This window comes from Apaloderma vittatum, unplaced genomic scaffold, assembly GCF_000703405.1.
Source record: "Apaloderma vittatum isolate BGI_N311 unplaced genomic scaffold, ASM70340v1 scaffold18109, whole genome shotgun sequence".
Taxonomy (NCBI): Eukaryota; Metazoa; Chordata; class Aves; order Trogoniformes; family Trogonidae; genus Apaloderma; species Apaloderma vittatum.
In genome coordinates this window covers 196621-214082 of record NW_009737514.1, presented here as the reverse complement: position 1 = coordinate 214082, position 17462 = coordinate 196621, and the positions used below count along the sequence as shown (strand labels likewise).

The 17462-nt window shown below is 37.8% G+C and overlaps 1 protein-coding gene across 11 annotated transcripts in view; it reads right to left on the bottom strand.

The window, feature by feature from the left end:
* RBFOX1 (RNA binding protein, fox-1 homolog (C. elegans) 1) overlaps positions 1-17462 on the bottom strand; it is a 268731-nt gene that overhangs the window by 59657 nt on the left and 191612 nt on the right. For 6 of the 11 annotated variants that reach the window (XM_009877365.1, XM_009877361.1, XM_009877360.1 and 3 more), the window contains exon 8: positions 2371-2451. The exons of the other annotated variants lie outside the window; for them this stretch is intronic. In XM_009877365.1, coding sequence (XP_009875667.1) covers positions 2371-2451 — 81 coding nt within the window. The remainder of the gene's footprint in view (positions 1-2370; positions 2452-17462) is intronic. 11 annotated transcript variants of the gene reach the window in all.

Below are 17462 nucleotides of genomic sequence, written 5' to 3'. Positions count from 1 at the left end.
TTATAGAATAACTAAGAAGCAATAAATGAACAGTCAAGTTAAAGACAACATTCCTAAAATAGGGGATTATCATCTGAAGATTACTAAATGCCAGTAGCATTTAACAAACTCCAAACCTCTCAGACAGCTTTAAAAATCTGGGCTGACTCTTCTGTTAGAACAATTACAAATTTAAAACTTCTTAATTCTTACATTGCAAGCTGTTCTAAAATATTACACAGTTCCAATATTGGCAGTAACAGAATAAATAATTAACAAATTATTCAAAGAGGAACGCTGCAATAATGTTGTCTACATGGAATGATCATAGTAAAAGTATTTCTCCTATGTCAATGTTGACTTCTCAGTTATTAATTCAATATTATAAATGTGCATAAAAACCAGAATACAGAAGATGTTAAAAATAATGTAAGAAAGAAAACAGGACAAAACTCAAGCTTCATTTCTATTCACTTCTCAGTAGAATGTCCTACAGAGGTTATACTATTTTACATCTTCATCGCAAGTTTTGAAATAAGGAGAAATAAAACCCCCCAATTACAATCATTAGCAATTGTAGTAATTTTGTATTATTAGGAGTTGTGACCCTGTGGGGGAAACTACTTTCTAGCAATATGAAGCACTATACATATTAAAAGAAAAATCATGACTTGCGGATACACAGATTCAACAAATGTGTAATAATTTCTACTGCAAGGGCTACTAGCAATCTTTGCTTTGAAGCTGTGTATTACCCAGTGCCCAGTGGGAGGCAGATAGGCAAAGCCTGTTTACTGATGTATTTGGCGTAATTGAAAACAAACAGGTGTTTGTTAGGATATCATTATTCAAGAAGCACCACTGCAAAATACGATTTTTCAAAGGGACTGACTCATGAGACATTATGGAAACAGTGAAGTATGAGCTTAGCTAGCTATACGATAACTGTCCAGGGATTTAATAATAGTAGAAATACCGTACAATGTAAACAGCAACCCCAGAAACGAATTTCCTAGGACAGAACACAGTGAGATAATAAGAGCATCAAGGTAAACTTAAGAGAGGCTTTATTTAGAGTAATTTCCAGAAAAATAAAAACACTGTCCTGTCTTCTCCAAATGAAGCTCCCTAAGAGCAAAATTGATTAAATGTTTGGATAATTTTGTAGGAAAGGAATTTCAGTCAAAGACTGGTATTTCAGTCAAAAAAGACTAACGTGCTAAAAATGTACAAAAGGCAAGATTGATTAAAACAGTACTTCACTGCTGTGCTACTACAAGGTTTCAAAAAATCTCACACCGCTTAGGAAAGGTATGAAACACTACTGGAGCACCTGGAAGCAAATGCAGAGTTAACTGGTAATTTCATTCCCAATTTAAAACTCTTCATGTATTTCTCGTTAGTTCACTATGTATTTGTAGACTCCTGATTTGAGAGTAGATCCCATATTTATACTGTAAAAGCAGCAATCTGCAGCCTTTGACATAAGAGAGTTCCATGAGTGTAGAGATGATCATCATGGAACTCTTTTGTCCTCATTCCTGGTTTTAATTAATAAAAGAAAACAACTATTTTAGCGGCCTAGATAAGCTTTAAAATAGTCGAACTGCATTCCAGATTGAATACAATCTTCACATATGAGATAATGTTGTTAAATCAGACAATGTCAAATATTTTCTTTACAAAGGACTGCTACCAATGCTGCTGGTCGCCCTCATGCAGCACGCAGCAATTATTACTGTTCCTTTCAGCTAGAGGCTTTTCTCTGGCTACGTTTCAGAATGGGCCAATATGCTTTAAATCACGCTCAGAATAACTGGATCAGGATTCTAGAGAATACATTTCTCCTCTGAAGTTTTGTACAAAAAAATGGCTGATGGCAGCAACTAGCGCTTCAGCCTGCCTTTGCCATTTTTATTAGGGCAGTTTTCTACAATTCAAATACCTACTTGCACATGGTCCTTTTCATTTTGTAAAAAAAGAGACGTCATATCTGTTTGCTTCCTGACACAATCGAATGGTGGCATGACAGAAGACTTTTTGTTTATTAAAACACAGTTGGGACCAGGACAAAAAAAGAAACACTTCATCTTTCACACAAAATGCAGAGTGCACAACAGTACTGGATTCCAAAGGCAAAAATTCACCGTTTCTCTAGAACACTGCAATATAGGTTGTATTTTTTTTCTTTCTTTCTTGTAAAAAAAATAAAATACACTTCAAGGATAAAGATGCAACTAAACCCACTGCATTATCTGTTGACATTACAGAAACAGTACATTCACCTTAAAGAGCTATTGGGAAAGTTCACATTTTTAGAGGGCTCAATTCACATTCACGTGCTTTTGTCACAAAACAAAACAAAACAAAAGAGCTGTAACACTAGCTTACTTGTGGATGTGTATACTAGTGAACTGGGGGCACTGTACACGGGAGATCCCTCCTGGTTTGCCTGGCACAGCAGCACCCTGCCTACAAGAAAGAGAGAGAGAGTGGTATCTGGTTTTGGAACACTCGAACTAAACCTCAATTTTCATCTCAAAACAGAAATCAAGTCATCACCGGAGCAGCGCGGTAAAGCAGGGGCACTTCTTTGGCTTCAAAGCAGAAAGCGTCTCAGCAAATATGAACAATTTTTACATTTAGAAAAGCAAAGCACAGGCATCCCCCCCTCAAACCACAAAGACCCTTTAGGGGGCTGGAGAAGCTGGCACACCTCGGAGCACGTGTGGTGCCCAGCCCGGCGGCTCGCTCTCCCCTCTCCACTCTGTCTCCCCAAAAGAGAAGCTTCCTCCTCAGCTCCGCCGCTCGCTGGAGCCACGGCAGCCAGCCACGACCTCCTCATCTCCCTGGCTTCGGCTGAAATGAGAGGCTGCTCGAGCAAACCCAGCAGAGAAACCCGACTGCCAAGCTCCCACGTGGAGACACGAGGCCAAGTGCGAGCTCAGTTCTGTCACTTAAATTAACATGGCAGCGAGAGAGCACTAATACATGTGGAGGTTGCAGTGCTGTTTGCTCCAATGAGAAATCCAGCAAGATAAGCTACTTTCCAGTATACAAGCTGCATTCAGGACTGAGAACAAAACCAAATAAAAGAAATTAGATCACTTTAAAAAAAAAAAAAAGAAAAAAAGGGAAAAGAAATAACCAAATCAATTTAAAACAACACTTTGGCAATGCATGTTCATTTTAAACAAAAGGTTTATTTTCTGTTCATTTTCTAAATGAACTTAAATAAAATACTATTTCAACATCTTTCTTAAAATTATATTTTAGCAGCTGAATACAAATTGAACACTGATTTGAAGTAGAAACAACTACACTTTCACACAAAACTTTTGTGCTTCTGGAATACTGTCTATCAGGTGGAGGGGAATGTAACACCTGGTTTTGCAGACATATGTGCACATATCTGTATAAACACACACAAAATTGATTATTTACAGGCACTGACATGCTTCAAGCTGTCAGGATTTGTGAATCATGCAACACTAAATGTACAGAACAATCTGTGAGACTTTAGAGGCTGTGCATTGACTTACAAGCAACGCAACTCAACAGAGTTGAGTCGAGTATGTTTGGAAGGATCACATTAATTACAAACGGTAGGCGTGTCTTCCATATAGTATTACAAAAGCAATTCTCAACTTACAATCAGTTACCAGACGTTTTTATCAAAAAATGTTTAAAAAAAAATTCTGTCGTTAACCAGTTCTTTGACTATTGCTTGCAGCTGTCAGCTGAAGTAGAAAGACAGGAAACACTGAAGGAAAAAAATTCTTGTAATTTAGGCAATTTAGCCAAGACTGTGAGCACTGGAAATCTCATGAAACTTTATACTTCTAACCTTCCCAGACAACAACACACTCTTTGGATTTGGAGATTCCTGCTTTTTTTTTCCCAACCCTCTGCTACTAATCTGAAAGACAAAACAAGCTAAAAATTATTATTTCTCCTTATTTTAAGAGACTGTATTGCACTCTCCCTCAGCCTTCCCCAAAATTCACAACTGGAAGAGGTTTAATGAACAGGGAGGTTGGATTAAATGATCTCTAAGGTCCCTTCCAACCCAGGCCGCTCTATGATGATGATTCTATGATGAAAATATACCTATTGAGATCTTAATTGTGAGCATAATTTTCAAGTTAGCAGATAAACAGGACCTATCAACGTGCTCAGTTGACACTAGGAAGGTGCACACTGGAATATGGATGTATTTAAGACCACAGATGCTTCAGAACTTGTGCTGCTACAGAAACCTGAAAATGAAAGTGAGCTGAAGACATAGAGGCATTCATCCAGCTGAGTGAAACATCAAAAGGAATTACTAACATCAGCAGTTTTCATTAGGTTTTAAGAATAATGTAACTGTAACAACTTCACGAATGTTTAGTAAAGATATAACGGTTTTCAGAAGCTGAGGACCGCATTTTATTTTTATTATTAAACATTAATTCTAGATGACACTTTGCTTGTTCCTTCATCCGTAGGTGCTTTCCTATTCTTTGCAGCTAACATTCTTACTTTTTTTTTCCAATTTCATCTCATACAAATCTAACTTTCTCTCCTAATTTCTAATGAAAGTACTTCAAAAGAGATTTTTTTTAATCCATGCTACTAGAGTGTATTTAATTTGTTGCATAGATCATTCTAATTATATTTTGACACCCTGCCTTGTAAGAATTTGTACATAAAATTAACACAGATACCTAAAACACTAGTATCATATTTTGTTAGAAAAATATGGAACTTTTTAAATCTACTTTTGTGCAAAAAGATTATTTCTGCTGCATCTGATTTTTGGTATTAAAAATATTTAAATTGTAATTAATACAACTGGGGAAAGATTGAATTATTTCCAGTAAGATCTGGATAAACCTGGATAAACCGCAGAACATTGAAACATTCTATAAATTCCTTCATGGAAAAAATGGGTTTTTTTCTCTAGAATACTAAATTTTAGCATGAAAGAATAAAGGCGTTTGGGTTTTTTTTAAGAAATGGGATTTTAAGATAAAGTTCTAACACTTTTGTTCAAACTCTAATAATTTCATGGAGCTGAGGAGTCTCAAAAAATTACAGTCACTCAAGAGTTCATCTTTAATTCTACAATGCCTTCTGTACCAGCATATTTAAGAACAAGCTGCATGCTTTTGTGCCTTTTCTCTAATAAAATCATCTACTCATTTGGCCATGCAGCAGATGGGATACAGTATTTTGGAGATCAAAAGCAGAAACCCTCTCCTGACTCTTTCAGTCAAAAGGATCAGTGTTTTCTCCTATGGTCCATGACGAAGAACGTACTGTTTGATTAGGTCCTTTGCAGAAGCACTATAGTTATTTTGAGAAAATAATTGCTCTAAAAATATCCAGGGCTGTGAGGAAAATTATGTGAAGTCATTAATATTTTTAGAATACCAACAATTCAGCTCCCAATGGTTCCAAGATATTTAACTTGAAGTATTTTTCTATTTTTTTCATATTTTTCAAAAATAATTTTCTGTGTATACTTTATATAAATAAATCTATAGAGCACAAGTGGAAATACCAGCGTACTAGTGATGATGCACGAGTTACTCACTAGCATACAGCTGCAAGAAAAAGTATGTGAACCTTTTGGAATTTCATGGTGTTCTGCATTAATTTGTCATAAAATGTGATCTAACCATCATCTAAGTCATGAGTATTGACAAATATAATGTGCTTAAAATAAGAACACAAAATCAATTCTGATCCTCCATATCTTTATTGAACACTCTTATTCAACATTTAAAATGATAGTGTATAAAGTAAGTGAACCCTTCAGCTGACCTCAGGAGAGCTAATCGGAGTCAGGTTAGCCTGGAGTCTTGTTAAGAAAATTAGTTTGGAGATGTGGACTAGAGCTACATTGACTGATAAAAAATACTCAAGATTTTAGAGTTTGCTCCGCACAAGATGTACACTTATGTGAGCCATGCCTCGCCAAAAAGAATTTCTAGAGGATCTAAGATCAAGATTTGTTCATTTTCATAAAGCTGAAAATGGTTACAAAGTGATACTATGTGATACAACGTGATACAATGACCTTAGAAATTCACCAGCCTACAGTGAGGCAAACGATCTACACATGGAGACATTTTGGGACTGTGGCTGCTCTACCAAGAAGTGGTGTCAAAATGACACCAAAAACCAATGAAGACTCATCAATGAGGTAAAGAAACAACCCTGAGTGACAGCCAAAGAGTTGAAGTCATTGGAACTGGCTAACACCTGTGCTCATGAGTCTACAGTACATAAAACAGTGAACAAGTGGGGTGTTTATGGTAGGACACCACGAAGGAAACTGCTGCTTACTACAAAGAACATTGCTGCAGGCTTGAAGTTTGTGAAAGAGCACGCACTCCACAGTGGTGTTGGCAAAATCTTTTGGGGACTGATGAGACAAAGATTAAAACTATTTGGAAAGAACACACAGCACGACATCTGGTGTAAAAAGGGCACTGCATATCATCATGAAAACATCATCCCAGCCATAAAGTTTGGTGGAGGAAACATCATGACTTGGGCTTGCTTTGCTGCATGAGGGCTTGGGCAGCTTGCAGTCCCTGAGGAATTCCCAAGCATATAAAAAAATTCTTCAGGATAATGTGGGAATGCCTGTACGTCAGCTGAAACTACGTAGATATTGGGAGATACACCAGGACAATGACCCAAAACACCAGAGCAGTCCACAACAATGGCTTCAGAAAAACAAAATCCATCTTCTGGAGTGGCCAAGTCAGAGTCCAGACCTCAACCCAACAGAGATGCTGTGGAATGACTTGAAGAGAGACATACACAAGACATTCAAATATGACAGAGCTAAAGCAGTTCTGCCAGGAAGAATGAAGTAAAAATCCTTCCTGGAGGATGTGCAGCTCTGATCTACAGCTACAGGAAGCACCTGGGTGAGGTTATTTCTACCAAGGAGGAGTCAACCAGTTATTGATTCTAAAGGTTCATTTTTTCCACTAGTATTCTGAATGTTGCATGAGTGTGTTCAATAAAGACATGGAGGATCGGAATTGGTTTTGTGTTCTTATTTTAAGCACATTATATTTGTCAATACTCTTGACTTAGATGATGGTTAGATCACATTTTATGACAAATTAACGCAGAACACCATGAAATTCCCAAAGGTTCACATACTTCTTCCTACAGCTGTACATGACATGACAAAGTTGACTGTATTTCTTAAATACTCAGGTATCTACGAAGAAGTGATCAGGATAACAACAGAAGGACTTTTCAGTAAATTGTAAAGGATGTTAAATCACTTCTGTTAAAAATAGCTTTTAGGTCTAACTGGAACCACTGTGTAGCCAGCACTACAGTCAGCTTAAAAGTAAAGACATGGAATAAGTTTAAAAGAATTTGCACAACTAGTTGGAATTTCTTATGGTATCCTTCATGGATTAAATGTTTCCAGCAGAAAAAAAACCTAACAACAAATTAGTTAAAATTACACTTCTGATGTAAAATTAAGTGTTGCAAGGTCTTGATCACGGGCATAGCTCTCTCCTGCCACAAGAAGCGGGTGAAACTTTCAGAAACTTCCAGCACCAGCACTGTATAAAGCTGATATTCCATTACTGAGAACCTGGATTTACAGTGCAGCACCTCCCAGTACAGATGGCTTTAGTACCCTTGCTCACGAGCAAGAAGTTTCCAATCTACTGTGCTCTTGTTTATTCCCCCAGGATTTGGGGGGATTTACAAATGGGAAGAAGGCAGAAGTTGCACCATAGTTACATCCCAGGGCAAAACCCCAGCAAGTTACTGAGACAAAGGGGAAAACCTGATTTCCTGCCTTCGCTTGGGGAATCCTAAACCCCACAACCTCATACAAAGCTCTTCAGACAGCTCCAAAGGTGACAATGGTACCAAGTTCTATTCAAGGGTCATCTCCCAAGCATTTTCAGTGGCAGAAATTAATCAAGTCAATATCCAGGCTCTGTATTCCATCAGGTATTAGTGCATAGACAGTAAAATGATAGTTTAAAATACAGGAACTAGGATGTTACTGCATATTAAGAGATTTAGTGAGGATTACATCACTCTAATCCATTGTGCACTTAGCTTCCCAGGTAAGGCAGCTCTTCTTCATACGTATTTACTCTGTCGTGTTAGAAACAGGAGCTTCTTACCGCTTTTGGCAGCCAAGTACCAGCTCATAGATTCTATAATATTATTTACTAAAACCCTCCAAACAAATCCACAGGAAAAAGTGAATAAAAGTTAAAAATATTTGTGTCCCAATTTGTCTATATTATTATAAAATGTTACTTTACTACTCTAGTCTGAAAGCTGCATTACTTAACAAATTCAGGTAGTATTTCATTTTCCCTTTCTCTCAATAGGAAGAAGTTATTCCCCACGAGGGTGGGGAGACCCTGGCACAGGTTGCCCAGAGAGGGGGTGGCAGCCCCATCCCTGGGAGTTTTTAAGGCCAGGCTGGATGGGGCTCTGGGCAGCCTGATCTAGTGGGGGATGTCCCTGCCCATGGCAGGGGGTGGGAACTGGATGATCTTTAAGGTCCCTTCAACCCTGATAATTCTATGATTCAATGATTCAAGAGGGGCAGATTTCACAATCCCCAATCTTCTCTCAGTCTTTCTAATCACTATTCTTCTTTGTACCTTTTACAAAAAATATTATTCCTACACACTTAATTACTCTCCTATACACAAAGCATTTAGAAAACTGTCCTGATACTGTTGGAATGTGGCAAAGTCATGCCAGCTTAAAAACACACACTGTGTGAACGATTTGTTTCATGCCAACCTTACCATAGACGGGCTGTATTTCACAGGAACAATTTATGTGATGTTTCCACTCACAATGTAAAATAATTGCAGTGAACTGCCCTTCCCAAATACAATTAAAAAAAATGATTAATCAGTCATAGATATTCCTTGTCTTGAGACCAAAAGGAAGCTACTATGTCACACTAACTCAGCTGCTGCCTGTACCCAAATATATAATGAGCCTAGAGTTTATCTCTTGTGCTTGCTGGTGAATGTTTATTACTGGCATCCCAGTGCAAATCCTTATTCGCATACTGCTGCCAAAAAATCTAAAGCCTGAAGTCCACTACGTAATCACGCAAAAACGTGGTACTGGCAGTATTGCCCATAAATGTAACCTTCCTAAAAATACATTTACTATATTTTATATATATACATACACAAATGGATACTACATTGATATTCAATGATATTCACTGCCATTGTCTTACACTGGCAGATGTTTCCCACTGAAGGTGTTGAAGACCTTAGAAATTCAAATCTTTATTCGTAATCTTTCTAGGTCCTCCTAGCACGCTAAAGGGTACATAAATGATGGTTACTCTTGGTTTATTGTAACATGAGATTGGCTTACTTGTAACTTTGAGGTAAAACATGAGAGAAACTCTGAAGTATAAACTCTGAGCTAGTATTATTCTGGTCTCGAAATAGGATACTTGAGAATATAAACCATACATTTATATTCTGCTGATAACTAAAAGGGGTCACATTCATACATCTGCCTGATGAATAAAGACTGCTACAAGAATAGAATTAAAGACTAAATGAAACTGGAGCCTTTCTTCTGAAACACACCACTACAGTTGCACCATGGCCCTGGAGGGATTACAAGTAGATGCATTTATACTTTATCCCTTGTATTGTGTCAAGACACTATTTTCTGTGTAAATTACCTATTTCAGTAAATCGATAAGACAGAGATGCAAATCTAATGCAATTAGATGCAGAGATGCAAATTACTAATCCCTCAGTGCTATTTATTTACCCCAGTGGATGCCTGTTTTAATTTACAAATAAAATTCTATTCTGAATGAGAAGCTGAGAATAGAAAAGACCAAAAATTGAATCATCGGGCGTAATCCTGGCTTTAGTTCATGTATTTCTTCCTCAGCCTATTCAGATTCCAGAAAATACATTACAGAAATGCTATGTTTCCAAACTTTCTGAAACATTCATTTTTTCTAGAAACATGTTCTAAGCTTGGAGATTTCCCTCCAAACAATTTTCACAAAGAAAAATCTAACAGAAGCAAACTGACAGAGGTAGCATACTACTGTAAAGCACAGCTTCATCTTGGCTACCTCCACATACGAGTAAGTGAATGAAAACCGAGTGTTTCGAAAATTACTCTCAGCAAGTCTCACGAAATGCAATTACAATGCAAATGTATTGGGGATACTGTCATCCAGTGCCCAAAATGGGAAAAATAATGCAGAAGATTAAACAGAAAACATTAGCTATATGTTTGGAATACAATTTAACATAATCTTAAGCTGCTTTAGCATTAATTTACAGATGTAATCAAGATTTAACACACAGCAGAGTTGTTTTCCATTCCACTTAAACGTATTAACTTCACATTTCATATATTACTTTCTTACTTTCCATTTCAGAATAGTTTGCCTGCCTGACTGTCCATCCTACCGCAAGGATCTTCGTAACTTTGTTACTCTCCTAATCAGAGGAATTTATTCCTCTGCATAACTGCTATTAACTTACGTAGTCATCCCACCCGGTCCTGAACAAACACGTGTTTTAGTGATGACCCTGTAGTTTGTCTTAATTTTTCCTCTGGGTGATTCTCACATCATTGCTTTTCACATACAACCATAGTTGCTATTCGAATTAGTCTCAGTTTTATTCTGTCGGACAAGCATTGTGCATACTGTAGCCCAGACCTCAGGCCAGGCTGAACTGTACTGCCAAATACTTCGTGAGACAGTAGCAGCAACTATAAAGCTGCTGGTTTTACATCCTCCCTCTAAGCCTACACTGTACAAAGTCTGGACAGTTTACTCTGGAGTAGCCCAGACCTCAGGCCAGGCTGAACTGTACTGCCAAATACTTCGTGAGACAGTAGCAGCAACTATAAAGCTGCTGGTTTTACATCCTCCCTCTAAGCCTACACTGTACACCAGTGTACTCTGGACCAGGTTTAATCTTGTCCCCTGAAGCAGACAACCCCACCGCACACAGTTCAAAGCTGTCCAAAAGCCAATCTGCGTGACAGACGACAGTCGGGGGGCACACGGAGCCTCCACAACAGCTCCCAGGGCAGTTTCTTGCAAGCAGAATCTATTTCACGAGTACTAAACCTGCTCTGCAAACCCCAAGCCAGCATGCGCCAAGTGGGGATTATTGTCAGATTTACTTAAAAACCATGCTAATGCTGCAAACTAATGTATTAACAAGACAAGGCCAGGGAGACAGTTGTGGGAAAAAATATCTCAGTCTAATATTTATAATTAGACAGTTTCAGGCTGCGATCATATTTATTTATTTAATTTTGGTCCATTACTAATCAGGAAGCCTTAGAGCACATTTTCACCAGAATGACTTTTAAATAAGAGAAGACTACAAAGTATTTTTTCTCAAAACATTCTCTTCATGAGTAGAGCACACTAATTAACTTGCTTTTTAGCCCCTTTAAAACTGATCAGTTATACCCACAATAAAAAATACTTAAGCATACACAAGAAGTTAGAAGCAACACACTAACAAAGAAAGGACAGTACAGCTCCTGCTTGATCAGAACGGTTTCTTTTGTTTTATTAAAGTAACTTCTAAACAAATGAGGCAAACTGCAAAGGCAAAATTAGGAGAAACATGGAAACATGGCCTGCAAATGAAGAGCTGTTGTTATTCCCCCAACGCACACACTTGGTGCCAGCAAGACTGCACCTGGAATATTGCATCCAGTTTTTAAACCTACTGCTGCTCCAGTTCAATCAAAATGTGCAGAAACTGGAGAAGATACATTGGAGTGAAGCTAAGATGGGCAGGGGTGTAGAGCTCATGCCCTGTGAAGAGAGGCTGAGGGAGCTGAACTTGATCAGTCTGGCAGAGGGAGTTAAAAGGCAATCTAACAGCTTTCTCTACTTGAAGGGAAGTTACTGAAAGTGACGGAGCCCAAATCCCATTGCAATGATAGCAGATGATCATGGAAAACATCAGTAGCCATCAAGTGTAGCTGAGGAGATGTAGGTTGGACATTAGGAAGAGAGTTTTTCACTACGAGGACAGTGCAGCACTCAGAAAAGTTACCCAAAGAACATCTCTCTCTCTTTTTCAGATGCATACAAATTCATGGCTCACCTGATCTAGCACTTATGTTAGTCCTGCTTCAAAAAGCAAGCTGGACTGCGTGACCTCCGGAAGCCAGTCCCAACCTACATTTCTATGATTTTGTTAAGAAACGTCTGGCCTAGTGTGAACAATCTCATTTCATGGATGTGAAGTGTCCAGCTCAGGGTATGATTCACCACTGCATTCCACAAGGATTACGCTAGATCTGTGGGGGAGCTGCTCAGATGTGTTTTACTAGCTCACTGGGGAAAATAGAGACTACGAAGATGCTCCTTCAAACTGAAACAGTCTTAAACTAAAAAAAGATCTGTATCTAGGATGAGTGGGACTACATGAGTAGCTCCTAATGCAGCTGAACAGATCATCTGACCACAAAACAAAGTGTCAACATGTAATCTGAATACTTGAACATGGTGGCCATTGACTTAAATGCAAGAATGCAACCTTTACACTGCCCCTTTAGTCTTGACCATCTGGCTGACATTTGGGCGGCATTCTTAAATGCTGGATATAATAATTGAAAAAAAAAATCACGTTCAAAATAATCAAAAGTGTGTGCCTAAAGCAAAGTGTAAGAAGACAGCAAGCATGATACTCCTCTCACAGGTGTCATCCTAGCTTCCAACCATTTGCAGCTCTAGAACTTCCTAAGCCCAAATCAGCTTCTGTGCGTTTAATAAAGCTCGGTGGATTTCCCTCCCATGAGCTAACTATAAGCACTTTGAACACACACACACAGTGTTCTGTGCTAGAAGAAGGTACTAAATCAAGTAAGTTGCAATCATAATCACATGTTTAATTATGGTTATAGGTGATCCTGTATTTCTCCAGCTCGCAGAATATGTCAAAGCAGAATTCAGGCTTCCTCAGACACAGGAATTTATCATTCCAAGCCTATCTCATACACTTTGTTTCATCTTTGGGTCATATGCTTTAATAAGAGCAAGTTTACATAAAGAAATAAGATTTATTTTTTTTTTTCTAAATGTTAACCGGCAGAACTACCACCGAGGAAATGCATTACCTAGTAGTTCAAAGGGAACACCAGGTTTTTGAGCTAGGACGTCAGAATGAGGAAAAGTATCTTACTCATTGGAAAAAAATATGCAAGGCATACGGGAGGAACAGAGGCTATTCATTGGCCCTACTTCCTTCCTTACAACACCGATTTAAACAGACTTTTTTTTTTGCTCTTCTATGTATTACTTCATTTCTGCACATTTTTTTCCATCCTAGAACAGCTTATATAACAATTCTACACCTTGCCTCCATCTCTGGCCTCAGAGATCTGACCTATCACGACTAGAGAATGGTGTAAGGCTCCTGATACTGCACCGTCACGGGGATGCAGCACTAAGACACTTAACTCCAAATTCATTGACTCTGAGCAGTGAGGTAGGGTCAGTGTGGTTTTGCTGTGTAGTTACTTAACTAAGACCAGTTCAAGGGGGCTATCTCAGCAGTATTAACTCAGTCTGAGTTGCAGAAAACTCAAGACCTATGTCTCAGTCAGACTGTACCAACAAGCAATCAGATCAACACCCTCCTCTACCCTGTTTTGAAAGAACTTTTCGGCAAATACACAGTTTCTGGTTTTCCAGATTCTATCTGTGCAGAAATTCATCAGAATCCAGTATCAAATGATTCCTCTAAATCAGACTGGGGTTCAAAATTCCCAAACTTTGACAAGAAGCAGGAACTCTCTTCTTAACCACTCTCTCTCTTCTGGCGTAAAGCTCTATCTACAGCTGAAAATTTACGATGAAATAATCAAATGTATGGAATTTCTTTTAGATATCACATAGGAACAGCATCAAAGTATAGTGTGTTATTAAATGTATATCCAAACAGAAGAAACATCTTTAAAAGGGTAATGCTGACAGTATTCAGGATTTTTTTTAAAAAATGTGTAGACTTCAATATGATGATAAATATAAATCAATTAATCTTGCTCCAGATTTAAATGCATACCCAAATAACTAAATTAATCTTTCCAAAAAAGAACAGTCAGTGGCATTATTCTATGAATAATCCTCATTTAGTTTCCATGATGGTATACATTTTAATGGAAACGTCATTATAATATAGCATAAGGCATAATTAATTCTGGAAGATTTTTTTGTGAGTAAATAGCTGGTACAGATGCCAAACTCCACTTTTCTACTGGCTTTATTAATCTTTCATAAACCAGTATTTCCACTATAGCAGCTTGTAACAGCCCCACAGAAGTTTTAGAAATGCATTAGCTGTCAACGGTGGTCTTAATCTAACTAGGACGTCACCATTTGTATGATGGTACTTTAACAGTATGATATTTGAAACAACAGTCAGAGCTTTGTTTTATGATTTGAAAAGGACCATCAATATGTAACAGATGGAATATTAGACAATAATTATTTTTCTGGAGCTAGAAAAAAAATGTTCAGCTAACTGTTGACAATACATTTATTTACGAAAGTCTGCTTCGTCAACAGCTATATAAGTTATGTTATCAAACTGTAAAATTAATTAGTCTATATAGGGACAGCCAGCCAATTTTCACCAGAATTATGCTTTACAGATATGGTACAGTGAACTTTTACCCTAGGATTAGAATTGCTGTGCAAGCATAATTCAGCTTGAAAAACTCCAAACACTTTCAGCGAGAAGTGTTTCTAGGGTATTTGCTGAGCTTATGCAAGAGTCATTTAAATTCAAAGAGAAACACTAGAAAGATGAAATGATTCCCAGGTGCTCTTACACTCCAGAAATAGATGCTTTAAGACATGAGCAAAGAGAATTAGTGTTAGCAAACACACAGGAATCCTCTCTTCCCCTGGATTCCTCTTATTTAAGTGCATGTTTTTATATATATATACACACACATACATATATATAGTACTTTGGTATTTCTTCACTTCTTAATTATATATAACATATTTCAAAGTTTCAAACAAACTTGTGAAAGGAAGTTTGTTACAAATTCTGCTTCCTGGAGGATCCCTCTAGTTTCCAAATCCACAGCATGCTGAAAAGCCCCAGGCATCTAAAACTTCTCCGAGGGCAAATAAAACCATCAAAAGCACAAGCTCTTCCTCTTTGTTTCATTTTTACTGATGAGGAAAATTTTCCAAGCCACCTTGGAATGGTAACAACTGCCCAAGAATGCTGGTGCCCACAATAATCCTCACTGGAGCAAGACTATTTATGAAGTGAATGCAACTACCAGCTACGGAGGATGACTCTCGAAACTAGCTTCTGAGAAACTTGCAGCATTTCATGACTATTCAGGAAAAGTAATACATAATTAGTCACCTAAGTGAAAGGAGAAAGGGACCTCTATTACCTCTCACGGAGCTCGGCTCCAAGAAACGTTCTAATGGTTCTCCTTCACTAGTCTTAGGTCCTCCCTTTCTTTACTGCCAATATAGATCTCACGATTTTTGAAATATTGCTTGTTGGTTATGACGAAATAAGAATATTTCCTCATGTGAGTCTTTTAAAATGGCCTTACCGTGTCACAAGTTATCTGCTTTAAAGGACTGATCTATCATAGTAATATAGGTATACAGCAATATTCTACATTCTGGTAAGTGCAAGAGTGCAAGAGATTGCTCAAAAATTCATCATGTCAAAAAACAAAAACAGGAAAAAAAAAGAATCTGCAACAACTGAAAGGCACAACATGGAATTTCGCTTTCAGACTGGCTAGGTATTACAGATAAAATAAACAGTATGCAAAAATAAATAAATAACCAGGTGAAAACAGTTTTATAGCAAAGCATGGAAACAAAGAATGTAACAACTTATGGTAAGAAAGTACCAGAGTATTCCTCATAAAGAAACCAAATTGCAACCCTGTATTTTGCCAGCTATGGGTGAGTGCATGGGGGAATTTAACAGACTCTAGCTTAACACAGCAAAATTATGGGTCACTATGGAATGGGCTTAAAATTGGATGGATATATAAACAAGTGAAATATTTGTCCCAGATTATATGAAGATCTTGTGAGATGAATCACACAGTGTTGCTTAGAAGTTCCCTCATTAAGACCTGCCCAAGAATTTGATAAATAGTTTACTGCAAAAGGATAAGCTGAATGGAAATTATAACTTTATTACATGTTTCTTTCTCACAAGGAGGAAAATCGCCTTAAATAGTATCCTTTTATTCACCAAAAAGAGAATATGCAGACATAAGTCAATTTTTTAAAAATTACCTATCAATTACGCTATATGTAAAAGTGAATTTTGTGGAATGTCAAAAATTTTAAATTAAAAAAAAAAAAGCATCGTACTTTTGTTTTCTGGGAAATGTCATTCGAGGACTTCCCAGCTTTGTTGAGGGAAGGCCAGGAGGATGCCAGGTAGCCAGTCACCAGCACGATCACGGTTGGCAGCTGGGAGGGAGACTGGCTACGCCTCGGAATTACAACAGCACCTCACTAACACTGCACTGGAAAACCACATTAAAGCTACTACGTGACCTAAAACGCCATATTTTTGGACTGTTCTGATTTACTACAGCATGAGCATTTCAAAGTTAGAGAACAGTCTTAGAAGGGCTACTCAGGGAGAAAAATCTGTAGTGTTTTCCAAATATAAAGTATTTTACAGTCCCCAAGCAATACACTACTTACACAGTGCCTGTTGTGTGTCTGCTGTGCATCTCAGAGTCTCCATTTTTAGCTGTCAGGCAATTTCCTCAGTAGAGGTTTTCTTTTTCAGAAGTGTACACTCCAAAAAAAAGCAGAGCTATAACAATCATGTCACTGGTCCTACTGTTTACCATTATCTTCAAGGTTCTAGGGTTGATTTACATTGCGTTCCTCCCTATTTGACTTTAATTGTCTGCTTCAAGTTGTCAGGACATAACTATATCTTAGATTTGCATTGCATTAGGGGATCTTTTCTTTTCTCTATTGATCTTGTCTTATGGAGTAATTTAACTCAATTCTAATTTTCTTTTGCATGCGGGATGCTCTCTATCCAAGGAAGTGAGTTATGTGTATTCAAGTGGCGCATCTTATGAATCTTGTTAAGCTTTACCGCCTTATAGCCCGCACTGATGGAATATTTAATCACAGAAATGAGTTGGCAGATATGATGTACAATACGGTTAAGCCTTGCAGCGTGTGTCTTCACCGGCAATTGAGAAACGTGCGAATTTGCCATCCATCAGTGCCACCCCGACAGCTTTGTATAACCTTCTGGTTTTTTACTTATTTATGAAGATTAAAGGTACTTTAAATCAACAGTTTCTCTGCAAATGTATCATCTTTATTTCAGAAGTGGCCAAATTTTTCATCATTTATTAGGAGCTAAAGGAACTTCTTGCACTGACTATGAAAGAGTTTGTACAATTTTAAG